This window comes from Rhinichthys klamathensis, unplaced genomic scaffold (genome assembly GCF_029890125.1).
Source record: "Rhinichthys klamathensis goyatoka isolate OS25496 unplaced genomic scaffold, OSU_Roscu_1.1 h1tg000294l_1, whole genome shotgun sequence".
Lineage (NCBI taxonomy): Eukaryota > Metazoa > Chordata > Actinopteri > Cypriniformes > Leuciscidae > Rhinichthys > Rhinichthys klamathensis.
The window spans coordinates 325,001-338,564 of NW_026606813.1; the positions used below are offsets into that span (position 1 = coordinate 325,001).

The window sequence follows — 13,564 nt, forward strand, 5'->3', positions numbered from 1 at the left end:
ACGCCCACTCACAGGACTAGCCAATCAGAACGACTGCTGTTCCTCTAGCCCCTCCCACTCGAGTCAGCCCCTCCCCTAATCTTCCCACGTGGTTTCCTAACTCTTGTGTCTTCTTACTAACCAAACAGCTTCAGATTCTTACAGTTTACTTTTCATTTTGACCTGTTTGTGTTCCTTTGAAACGACTAACATCGTGTCATTCACGGAATGTGGGCCATCTGTTGTTTTCTTCAGAATTAACTTGCGTACTGACGTACTAACCATAATAACAATACTGTTGTCATGTTTTTCTTTTGGTTGACAAATCCTTCAATGAAGAGAAAGAATTCTGTAAATTTGGATCTTTATTCCTTTGGGCAAAAACAAAATCAGGAAAAGAAAGAGCCAGGCTGGTTTAACCTGTTAACTGTCACTCGCTCCGAGGATCTAAACTTGCAAGAACTTCATGAAGAATTTGGAAAATGAATGTTTAAAAAACTTTATTTTATACATATTTTACGAAATAATTTGGCCTGTAAGGTCTCATACGACTAACCAAGTTATGTTCCAAATTTGGAAACATAACTTGTGTGTTCAATTTCAAAACGCTTTTCACAGGATGACTTTCGAGCGTTTAAGCTTTCGAACGACACCTAATCTGGGAAAATCACTGCAAGGCAATGAAACGGACAGTTAACAGGCTACGACCACTGCCTTTTAAAAGACCTTTATTGACTTCACGATTTGTCATTATTCTATATATTTTCTTTCCCTTCCCTTGTTTTTTTCCTAAAGCACTCAGGCATTGGACACGCTATGGTAAACAAACTGCATTATATGGTAGATATCATTCTAATTGTCTTCTACTTTGGTTTGCCCTGGATTTCCGTTTCCTATTTCTATTCTGTTTGCTTATACTGACTACACAAATTCCCATTGGTATCAAGGTAGCAATGAAACTACAGAGATTCACTCTTGTCTCATTCGATCATCCTTTTCACTTTGTTTTGTCCATCCTACGCCCTCCCTTCCCTTCAGGAACCAGATCTAGAGTTAAATATTTTATTCATTATGTTGAATTAGTTTATGAAGAACTTGCAGAGTAATAGTAAAGTCGAGTCTCACGATGAACGTTTTCCTGCATGTTTAATCGCTTGAGGTGCTGATGGATCCAGTGGCAGACAGTATGGATGTAGCGCTCATGAAACTGGCCAGAATATTAATATTAATATGAGAGATTGAGCTGAGAAACTCAGCATCTCGATCCATCATCAGCAGGTTTGATATCCGGCTCAAGGTGATGATCCTCGTCTCTCCGGCTGGATTTACTGGCGCTGGTTCAGAGTAGGTCGTAAAACACCCCGTTACGAGATTTATCCAGCGGATCGAGAGCGTTTGAGTTCTGTTCTGGATGGACTCAGAGTTTCATCGGACTCGGCCAAAGCCAGGCGTTTATTCACTGAGGTCAGGCTGAGCGATGGTTTCATTAGTGCACATGCCCATAGGACAACTAACCTAATTATTAAACATGAACAATTCATTATTACTGAAGCTCAGTCGCTATAGAACTTCCTAGGAGAGGTTGTCGATGCCGGGAAGATTTGCACTGATATACAGGTGAGAAACGGACTGCAGATCTCCATCAGAACAAACCCTGCTGGGTTACTATCATTTACATACTATTATAGTGGTTATTTAAATTGGCTTTTATTTGAATACTTTCAGATTTCATTAGAATTTTATTTTAAGTTTTTGTCATTTTGTTGTGTGCTTTTGTCATTTTATTTTTTTATTAAGTTTTTGGAATTTTATATATATAGCTTTAATTTTTATTTCAGTTTTACTTTTCATAATTTTAATTCTTAAACATGTTTATTTCAGTTAGTTGCCAAGGCAACATTTCTAAATTTCATTTACATTTTTAAGTGTAAATTTTACATATAATATTTTTATTTCACTTTTACTATTAGTCATTTTAGTTCTTCAACTTCAATATAATATTTTTATTTTATTTTATTTTATTGTCGTTAGGGATAAATTAGGGATAAAAGTAAACAATAACATAAACAAATGTAATGTAAAATGGAAATGTAAATATTTCAGTTTTACTATTAGTATCAACATGTTTATTTCAGTTACTTTCCATATACAGTACGTAAATATATTTAATTTTAGATTATTGTACTCTTTCTAATTTTAGCACTTCAACTCAAGAGTGTTTATTTCAGTTAGTTGCGGGAGCAACATTTCTAATTTTCAGTTTTACATACAATATTCACATTTATATTTGAATAAACAGTTTTAAAAACACAGTGAACTCAGTGTGAGGTGTGTGTCTCAGAGTGGATGTCCTTTACTGCCTGTCACTGGACTCGTCAAGCACTAGGCTCCGCCCCCTGCTCCGCCCAGCGCTGCATAGAATCAGGAGAATTTCTAGGATGTAGGAACTGTTCATTAACATCAATACTAACTCAATAACGACACTCTAACACACTCTTACTTTGGTATTTGTGTATGTATATGTTGCCCAGCACATATACATATATGCATATTTATGAACCTACAGAGAAGCATAAAGCCACGCCCCCAGTAACAGGAATAATTAAACCTCAGTAAAGACCCTGCTTGGGAATAATAAAGGTGGCGAGGGCTAGTGTGATTGACAGGTCTCTGGCTCCTTCAGGATGATGTTATCAGCCCGGGCCGCTAGCATTAGTATGCAATTATACAGATCTAATGAACTCTGGCAGGGGTTCGGCGCCCTAGAATAACAATATTTCAGGCCGGTCTGGGAGAACGAGGGATCGGTTATTTGGCCCAGTGCAGGCCGGGTAATTGTCATTCGGACAGACGTAGATGACTGACAGCTCTCAGCGCAGATGAACGTTAGCATCGCTCATTTACACTCATCTGTGTGACGTTTCCAAGTCCTTCTGTGTGCATGCTTTCATCCGCTTGCAGCGAGAGGGAGTCTGCGATGCCCAAGCCGAAAGAGTCTCGGCTTGCACGCAAACCTGTGGACTTTAAAGTGCTCATTTTGTTGTGTCCCACCTTCAGATTTAACCCCTTAATCAACTAAATGCCCTCTTCTTGCCATCTGTGCCGTGATGTGACTCAGTTTCGACTCCTCTCTGCCATCGGCTGCTGAGCGCTTTTGCTCAGACGTTTGATTGTGTCCATTGGTTGAACATTCCCATTTTGACGCCATCTTCATTTGCTCATCCAACTGCATGGCTTCTTCCCCATGTTGTGATGGTTTTTGGATGGTTCATTTTCCTTCCTCTTAACCTCAAAACCCACCAAACGTGACAATTCAAACTCTTTGTCGAATCAAATCGCAAAGGATTTCCCCAATTGACTGCTCCTACTCTACTAAATGACTAAAACCCAAATTCTGTTACTAATCCGAATGAAACCTTTGTTGTAACTGTACTAACAACCATTTTTGTGTCTGACCTGCTGTTATTTACTAAAGTACTAACCTCCAACCCCACACATACGAGCGGCTCACGCAGTCCCTCCTCCTCCTCCTCTTCCTCCTCCTGACCCCTCAATCTCACTAACTCACCCGGATCCTTTGGCTAGTTCAGTTCTGATCTCTCTCGACCCGCTCGCCGACTCGCCGGGTCGTTTTCCAGCTGCCAGCCACTTGTCGAACGCCTCGCCGCTGCGGCCATTCCCTTTCAGGGTTGAATTTGAGAATAATAAATGGGTTTTCATTGCAACGTGCAATTTCTCCTTTGTTTTTAATAGGTAAAGGTAAGTAATTGTCAAGAATATAAGGACAAAAGGCCAGATGGCTGAAACTGAAGCATCTGGAGATCAGGTAAGGGCGATCACTGACTTTTAAGGACCAACATGATGCACTTTGGATCGGCTGAGCTTATTGGAGTCTTTTGTTGTGTGTGGTTTTGGGATTTACAAGTTCGCCACAAAAATCATTCTGTCATCATTTAAAGAGCACAAAAGAAGATGTGTCTGTTTTTTTTTTCTTTTATGAAATGAAAGTCAAAGTTGCCCAGACAGCAACATAGTGTCAGGCCTGATCCGGCCCACATCTGGACCGTGTGGAATCCACCTACCATATGTGGGCCGGATCTGGACCGTGTGGAATCCACGTGTACCAGATGTGGGCCGGATCTGGGCCGTGTGAAATCCATGTGTACCATATGTGGGCCGGATCTGGACCGTGTGGAATCCACGTGTACCAGATGTGGGCCGGATCTGGGCCATGTGGAATCCATGTGTACCATATGTGGGCCGGATCTGTGTTTTCATCAGTGTGTTTAAATCAAAATCACTTTAATGATCTCTGTGTTTTGTCTCGTCTTTGGAACCGTTGACAATCAAAAAGCCTTCATTCATTGAGGAGATGAGCGTTTAGTGCTGGTCCTTTCAGCAGTGAGCGGGTTACAGTTGTCTTTTGTGCGGTTTGAAACCACTTTTGCCAGTGGATTTCGTTCGAACTCCAATCGTGAGAGAGAAAGATCTGGAAAAGGAATCTGCTAAACTTGATTTAGATTCATTATGTGTATTGGATTCAATTGTTTGAATGCCAGTAGATGCTCAGATACAAGCCTCCCAACATCTGACATGTTTCACACTGACGGCTTGAGTTAGCTTTGAGCTTCAGAGCGCTTTGTGTTATTGTGTGTTAATATAGTGTGTTTTGTTGAGTTTCAGCAGAAATCCGCTGCACTGTAACATGAATTTCTCTTCAATTGCATAAAGTTAAACGAAAATGAATGACTTTTGGGGTCTCCTTAATAAACCTGTGTGTAGGATCCTCACTAAAAGTGTACGTACGTCTGAAAGCCAAACATGGCGTACGCCAAATAATATTCAGACTTATAAAAGCGAAATATTCTCTTTATAACCCCAGTCAGAGGAAGAGTGTGTTCACACGTCTCCACCCCGAAATAACCATATATGAGCTTACAACGGCTCGTTTACTATGCATATCCTCATCTGCATATCATTTGCATATTTAACGGTACAAGACATTAGGAAAATATGAGATACGGATGTGCGTCACATTACATTGCTAAAAATCATGTAGTAGCCGATCCTTGCCTTGTTTTTGAATAAATAAATCAATATAGTATAAAATACATTTCAGATAAAGTTTTTCTTAATCTTTTCCACTGGCCAAATAGTATGTTTCATTGCTTTATATGTTTAATGGAAACAGATAGGCCTTATTGTGCATTATTGATCATTATTTGCTTGTAAATATTTCCTCAGAGCACGAGTTCTGCTGTTATCCTGCGCTGAGCAAACATTAAAACACAGCATGCCTCAGGAAAAGTGTTCAAAAGCATCCCTTCCACTACTCTAATTGAGACTCTGGGTTTATGAGCTATACTGGGACCAGCCACCAGGGGGCGATCAATACTCTGGGTTTATGAGCTATACTGAGACCATCCACCGGGGGCGATTGAGACTCTGGGTTTATGAGCTATACTGGGACCAGCCACCGGGGGGCGATCGAGACTCTGGGTTTATGAGCTATACTGAGACCATCCACCGGGGGGCGATTGAGACTCTGGGTTTATGAGCTATACTGGGACCATCCACCGGGTGGCGATTGACATCCAGGGTTTATGAGCTCTACTGAGACCATCCACCAGGGGGCAATCGAGACTCTGGGTTTATGAGCTATACTGGGACCATCCACCAGGGGGCAATCGAGACTCTGGGTTTATGAGCTATACTGGGACCAGCCACCAGGGGGCAATCGAGACTCTGGGTTTATGAGCTATACTGGGACCATCCACCGGGAGGCGATTGAGACTCAGGGTTTATGAGCTATACTGGGACCATCCACCGGGGGGCGATTGAGACTCAGGGTTTATGAGCTATACTGGGACCATCCACCGGGGGGCGATTGAGACTCTGGGTTTATGAGCTATACTGAGACCAGCCACCGGGGGGGCGATCGAGACTCTGGGTTTATGAGCTATACTGGGACCATCCACCAGGGGGCAATCGAGATTCTGGGTTTATGAGCTATACTGAGACCATCCACCGGGGGGCGATCGAGACTCTGGGTTTATGAGCTATACTGGGACCAGCCACTAGGGGGCGATCGAGACTCTGGGTTTATGAGCTATACTGAGACCATCCACCGGGGGCGATTGAGACTCTGGGTTTATGAGCTATACTGAGACCATCCACCGGGGGGCGATCGAGACTCTGGGTTTATGAGCTATACTGGGACCAGCCACTAGGGGGCGATCTAGACTCTGGGTTTATGAGCTATACTGAGACCATCCACCGTGGGCGATTGAGACTCTGGGTTTATGAGCTATACTGAGACCATCCACCGGGGGGTGATCGAGACTCTGGGTTTATGAGCTATACTGAGACCATCCACCGGGGGGCGATTGAGACTCTGGGTTTATGAGCTATACTGGGACCATCCACCGGGTGGCGATTGACATCCAGGGTTTATGAGCTATACTGAGACCATCCACCGGGGGGCGATTGAGACTCAGGGTTTATGAGCTATACTGGGACCATCCACCAGGGGGCAATCGAGACTCTGGGTTTATGAGCTATACTGGGACCATCCACCGGGAGGCGATTGAGACTCAGGGTTTATGAGCTATACTGGGACCATCCACCGGGGGGCGATTGAGACTCAGGGTTTATGAGCTATACTGGGACCAGCCACCGGGGGGCGATCGAGACTCTGGGTTTATGAGCTATACTGAGACCATCCACCGGGGGCGATTGAGACTCTGGGTTTATGAGCTATACTGAGACCATCCACCGGGGGGCGATCGAGACTCTGGGTTTATGAGCTATACTGGGACCAGCCACTAGGGGGCGATCGAGACTCTGGGTTTATGAGCTATACTGAGACCATCCACCATGGGCGATTGAGACTCTGGGTTTATGAGCTATACTGAGACCATCCACCGGGGGGCGATTGAGACTCTGGGTTTAAGAGCTATACTGGGACCATCCACCGGGTGGCGATTGACATCCAGGGTTTATGAGCTATACTGAGACCATCCACTGGGGGGCGATTGAGACTCAGGGTTTATGAGCTATACTGGGACCAGCCACCAGGGGGCAATCGAGACTCTGGGTTTATGAGCTATACTGGGACCATCCACCGGGAGGCGATTGAGACTCAGGGTTTATGAGCTATACTGGGACCATCCACCGGGGGGCGATTGAGACTCAGGGTTTATGAGCTATACTGGGACCAGCCACCGGGGGGCGATCGAGACTCAGGGTTTATGAGCTATACTGGGACCATCCACCGGGGGGCGATTGAGACTCTGGGTTTATGAGCTATACTGAGACCAGCCACCGGGGGGCGATCGAGACTCTGGGTTTATGAGCTATACTGGGACCAGCCACCAGGGGGCAATCGAGACTCTGGGTTTATGAGCTATACTGAGACCATCCACCGGGGGGCGATCGAGACTCAGGGTTTATGAGCTATACTGAGACCAGCCACCGGGGGGCGATCGAGACTCTGGGTTTATGAGCTATACTGGGACCATCCACCGGGGGGCGATCGAGACTCAGGGTTTATGAGCTATACTGGGACCAGCCACCGGGGGGCGATCGAGACTCAGGGTTTATGAGCTATACTGAGACCAGCCACCGGGGGGCGATTGACATCCAGGGTTTATGAGCTATACTGGGACCAGCCACCGGGGGGCGATCGAGACTCTGGGTTTATGAGCTATACTGGGACCAGCCACCGGGGGGCGATTGAGACTCTGGGTTTATGAGCTATACTGGGACCAGCCACCGGGGGCGATGGAGACTCTGGGTTTATGAGCTATACTGGGACCAGCCACCGGGGGGGGATCAAGACGCTTTGGCTTCACTTTTCAGGACTTGTGCGGCATGCTTGGTGAGGACAGGTGGGGCAAAATAAACCAATAATCAGATAAAAGGAAGGGTGGGTTTAGAAAATAGACAAGAGTGCACATGGTACATAGAAACAAACATGACAAGCCATGCGTTAACACTGAAGTGAGACTGTGTGTATATGAAGTGGTCTGTACGGTCTCAGTTCTGAGTTAATCTAGCACAATCAGACTCGCCACACATTCATATTCTCTTTCACTAGCAATTATGCTCTTTGATTTGATGCGGAGGGCGATTATGTTGGATTTATGTAATGGCATCAGAGGTGTCCATTAGCCTCCGGTCAGTTTGTCGCTTAGGTCAGAATAAATGAGCTGTCAGCGCTCGTCTAAAGCTGCATCAATATAATATCATTACGCACCAGCTGACGGCTGATCAATGCTGCCAGATCTATTAGAAAAGCCCCATGACAGCAAGATGGAGGATTTTATCAAGGAAAGTGATATTGTGTCTCACGGTCAGGAACTCAGTTTGGGTTTTCCAGTCGCCAGCGAATATTGCCAGAAGCACAGCGCCGTGTTTAATGTCTCACAGTGTTGCTGAATCAGAAGCATTTCAGCACTTCAGATCATTTGTTTTAGTGAATTGGCTTATTTAGACAGAAGCTTTCAATGAATGGGTTCAGAGGGCAATCAGTAAGTTGGTTTGTGTCAATTTAGTTTTTTGTTATTTATTCATGACTTCAAATCTGCTGTTTAGTGTCATGAGTTTGATTGAATCTTTTAGGTGAACATTTTTTGTTCAAGTTTGATTCTGTCGTGTTTTATTTGTTGTGCCAGAATAATACTGTTAGAATGATAATACGTATCTAAATAATCCTTAAAATGCATTTACTTGAGAATATTTTTTTGCCTATTTAGGGCATATATATATATTTCTAAACACAATCTGAAATTACTTTCTTTTAGTTTAAAGCATAAATCTAATTCCATTTAGCACAGTTTATGCTTAAAACAAGAAGAAAATGTGATTCAAGACAGATTCTCTGAAAACATTTCTTATTATCTTATAACATGATCTTGTTTTATTAATGACATCATTGCTTATTTCACGGATGTTTCAAGAAAACGACAGACATATTAATCATGAAAATGCCAGTGTGCAGTTCTATGTTGTGGTGATTATCTGTAAGATATTGTCCATTGAGTTTGATCAGCCTTTAGTTCAGCATGAGTTGTGTGACTGTGGTTGAACTCGTAACTTGACCAGCTTTAGTTTTCGAGTGGTTTTCTGCTGACAGAAGCTTGTTTAAGTCTTACACTGATTGAAGTGAAAGTGACAGTAAATGAGGTGTAACGTGTGTCTTCTGAGGACTCCTGTCTTTAAACAATCCCTAGATGAGTGTCGGAACAGCCACGTATGAACTCATATGTGCAAATGAGCTGCTGCATGATGGCATCTGTATTCAGCACACGAGTGTGTGTGTGTGTGTGTGTGTGTGTGTGTGCGTTGTACAGTAGGTGTGGTTGATGTAGATTGTGTGTGTCAGGGAAAACACAACACTTCACTGCACACATTTATCTCTTTCTCTCTGTTTCTCTCTCTCTCTCTCTCTCTCTCTCTCTCTCTCTCTCTCTCTCTCTCTCTCTCTCTCTCTCTCTCTCTCTCTCTCTCTCTCTCTCTCTCTCTCTCTCTCTCTCTCTCTCTAATGCTGTGCTTTGTTTTATTCATTGTCTCCACTGCTGCATTACTGTAGTGTGTTTGTGATGAACCACAGGAGCCGCTGTGATTTCTTTACACACACACTGAGAGTGTTTTAACCCGTCAGGAGCGCTTCAGTGTGTTTCAGTGAGGGATTACGCCTTCTTATCTGAACATGCTCTCTGTCTCGTCACCAGGGGTTTTAGGGTAAATAAGTCAATATATCTGCGAGACAAACGGCCCATTAACACATTATCAGCTCCTGGAGCTGTGAGAAGCAGGAGCCTGAAGCAGGGTAAGATGCTGCGTATGGATTACACAGGTTATCTGCAGTGCCAAGCAGAACCGCAGGGCTGACGGAGCTTCTGTGTCTCTGAGATCAGTCAACAGTTCACAACAGAACCGCACCTGTGCTCTCAAACACACATATACGCTGCATTTATGCTGTGAGACTTAATGCACATGCAATATTACATTTTATTTTAGTTCTATTGGCGTTCTTAACTGACAGTGCACAGTGACCCAAAACAGTACCAGAATCATACAAAACGTCTCGGTTACGCATGTAACCTTCGTTTCCTGAAGGAGGGAATGGAGGCGTTACGTCAGAACGTCTGATGAATGGGGCCCAAGAGCCCAATCACCTTCGAGTTGTAAAAAACAAGACAATGGTACGTAAAGTACCTTGAAGCGCGTGCATTCTCGCATTCATGTTCTTCGCTGAGGAGCCGAGAGGTAGCGGCACAGCGGCTGTGGCAAGGGGATGTAACGTCTCCGTTCCCTCCTTCAGAGACCGAGACGTTTTGTAGCCTCTCCCTATGGAGGATCCCTATACCACTCTACAGATAAAGCGTTGTGGAAATTAGGGTTCACGTACCAACCCCGAAGTAATAAAATAAAATTCTGTATCAAAATTTATAGGCAAGACAAGTAGTTTGTTTAGGCATGGTTTGTAGGGAATTGCAAACCTGCGCACATATATTCAAACGCACATTACTATAGAATCAATTCTTAATGCGCATGTGAACGCCATCAGCGTTTATCACAGGTTCAGTTTAAAGTCTGTTTAGAGAGAACGGTGTCGTCTTAGCGGCCCCTAATTTAATAACAAATTATCATTTCAACGGAAGTGAATCAATCAAAACTAACTTTAGCTGGAAAATAACATTATTCAAGAACCGCTATAAAACCAAACCAGTCTGTGTTACCTTAAATTATATGTTTATCTCTGTAAAACTGCTTTGAAACAATCTACATTGTTAAAAGCGCTATATAAATGAGGATGACTTGACTTGTATGATTCTGGTACTGTTTTGGGTCAATGTAAGTGCAAATTGTAATTGCAAAAGTGTAATTGCAAGTTCACCACCTGATCCCTGAAGGGAGTGGAGGGAACTTTGGGCACATATCCCGGCCGGGTTCTCAAGATCACGTTAGAGTTAGCCGGCCCAAATTCCAGGCACGCTTCATCAACTGAAAATGCCTGCAGGTCCCCTACGGTCTTAACTGAGGTCAGAGCCGTCAGGAGCGCCGTCTTCAAAGAGAGGAACTTAAGCTCCACAGAGAGCAATGACCTCTGAGAGCAGGGTTGAGCCGAAGGAGCTCGTGGCTGAGGTGGATATGTGGAGTTGGCAGACCAGGGCAGAACCGGGGGGAAGGAGGAGCCCGGCGGAGCCAGAGGGATGACAGACCACAGTGGAGCCAAGGTACCGTGGAGCCAAGGTGGAGCCAATAAGTCGGAGGCCCGAGGTGGAGCTGAGGGATCCACAGAGCAAGGCGTAGGTGACGACTGAGAAGCCCAATGCGGATCCGAGCAGATGGGCAGAACTACAGAAGGAGGAGCCTTGGGGCTGAAGGGAGACAGTGGAGATGAGGAGCCTTGGGGCTGAAGGGAGACGGCGGGGATGAGGAGCCTTGGGGCTGAAGGGAGACAGTGGAGATGAGGAGCCTTGGGGCTGAAGGGAGACAGCGGTGATGAGGAGCCTTGGGGCTGAAGGGAGACAGCGGTGATGAGGAGCCTTGGGGCTGAAGGGAGACGGTGGAGATGAGGAGCCTTGGGGCTGAAGGGAGACAGCGGTGATGGGGAGCCTTGGGGCTGAAGGGAGACGGCGGAGATGAGGAGCCTTGGGGCTGAAGGGAGACAGCGGAGATGAGGAGACTTGGGGCTGAAGGGAGACGGCGGAGATGAGGAGCCTTGGGGCTGAAGGGAGACAGCGGAGATGAGGAGACTTTGGGCTGAAGGGAGACGGCGGAGATGAGGAGCCTTGGGGCTGAAGGGAGACAGCGGTGATGAGGCGCCTTGGGGCTGAAGGGAGACAGCGGAGATGAGGAGCCTTGGGGCTGAAGGGAGACAGCGGAGATGAGGAGACTTGGGGCTGAAGGGAGACAGCAGAGATCAGGAGCCTTGGGGCTGAAGGGAGACTGCGGAGATGAGGAGACTTGGGGCTGAAGGGAGACAGTGGAGATGAGGGGCCTTGGGGCTGAAGGGAGACAGCGGTGATGAGGCGCCTTGGGGCTGAAGGGAGACAGCGGAGATGAGGAGCCTTGGGGCTGAAGGGAGACAGCGGAGATGAGGAGACTTGAGGCTGAAGGGAGACAGCGGAAATGAGGAGACTTGGAGCTGAAGGGAGACAGTGGAGATGAGGAGCCTTGGGGCTGAAGGGAGACAGCGGACATGAGAAGCCTTGGGGCTGAAGGGAGACAGCGAGATGAGGAGCCTTGGGGCTGAAGGGAGACAGTGGAGATGAGGAGCCTTGGGGCTGAAGGGAGACAGCGGAGATGAGGAGCCTTGGGGCTGAAGGGAGACAGCGGAGATGAGGAGCCTTGGGGCTGAAGGGAGACAGCGGAGATGAGGAGCCTTGGGGCTGAAGAGAGACAGTGGAGATGAGGAGCCTTGGGGCTGAAGGGAGACAGTGGAGATGAGGAGCCTTGGGGCTGAAGGGAGACAGCGGAGATGAGGAGCCTTGGGGCTGAAGAGAGACAGTGGAGATGAGGAGCCTTGGGGCTGAAGGGAGACAGTGGAGATGAGGAGCCTTGGGGCTGAAGGGAGACAGCGGTGATGAGGCGCCTTGGGGCTGAAGGGAGACAGCGGAGATGAGGAGCCTTGGGGTTGAAGGGAGACAGCGGAGATGAGGAGCCTTGGGGCTGAAGGGAGACGGTGGAGATAAGGAGCCTTGGGGCTGAAGGGAGACTGCGGAGATGAGGAGACTTGGGGCTGAAGGGAGACAGCGGTGATGAGGAGCCTTGGGGCTGAAGGGAGACAGCGGACATGAGAAGCCTTGGGGCTGAAGGGAGACAGCGAGATGAGGAGCCTTGGGGCTGAAGGGAGACAGTGGAGATGAGGAGCCTTGGGGCTGAAGGGAGACAGCGGAGATGAGGAGCCTTGGGGCTGAAGAGAGACAGTGGAGATGAGGAGCCTTGGGGCTGAAGGGAGACAGTGGAGATGAGGAGCCTTGGGGCTGAAGGGAGACAGCGGTGATGAGGCGCCTTGGGGCTGAAGGGAGACAGTGGAGATGAGGAGCCTTGGGGCTGAAGGGAGACAGCGGAGATGAGGAGCCTTGGGGCTGAAGGGAGACAGCGGAGATGAGGAGCCTTGGGGCTGAAGGGAGACAGTGGAGATGAGGAGACTTGGGGCTGAAGGGAGACAGCAGAGATGAGGAGACTTGGGGCTGAAGGGAGACAGCGGAGATGAGGAGACTTGGGGCTGAAGGGAGACAGCGGAGATGAGGAGCCTTGGGGCTGAAGGGAGACAGTGGAGATGAGAAGACTTGGGGCTGAAGGGAGACAGCGGAGATGAGGAGCCTTGGGGCTGAAGGGAGACAGCGGAGATGAGGAGCCTTGGGGCTGAAGGGAGACAGTGGAGATGAGGAGCCTTGGGGCTGAAGGGAGACAGCGGTGATGAGGCGCCTTGGGGCTGAAGGGAGACAGCGGAGATGAGGAGCCTTGGGGCTGAAGGGAGACAGCGGAGATGAGGTGCCTTGGGGCTGAAGGGAGACGGTGGAGATGAGGAGCCTTGGGGCTGAAGGGAGACTGCGGAGATGAGGAGACT

General features: G+C 47.1%; 1 protein-coding gene across 1 annotated transcript in view; it reads left to right on the forward strand.

The window, feature by feature from the left end:
• The window catches only part of LOC130103626 (neurexin-1-like), an 8,728-nt gene extending 7,680 nt beyond the window's left edge, over nucleotides 1-1,048 (forward strand). Inside the window, exon 3 of the mRNA XM_056269915.1 lies at nucleotides 775-1,048. Within this exon, the coding sequence (XP_056125890.1) occupies nucleotides 775-900 (126 nt within the window). The 3' untranslated portion in view covers nucleotides 901-1,048. The remainder of the gene's footprint in view (nucleotides 1-774) is intronic.
• Nucleotides 1,049-13,564: the final 12,516 nt, after the last annotated feature.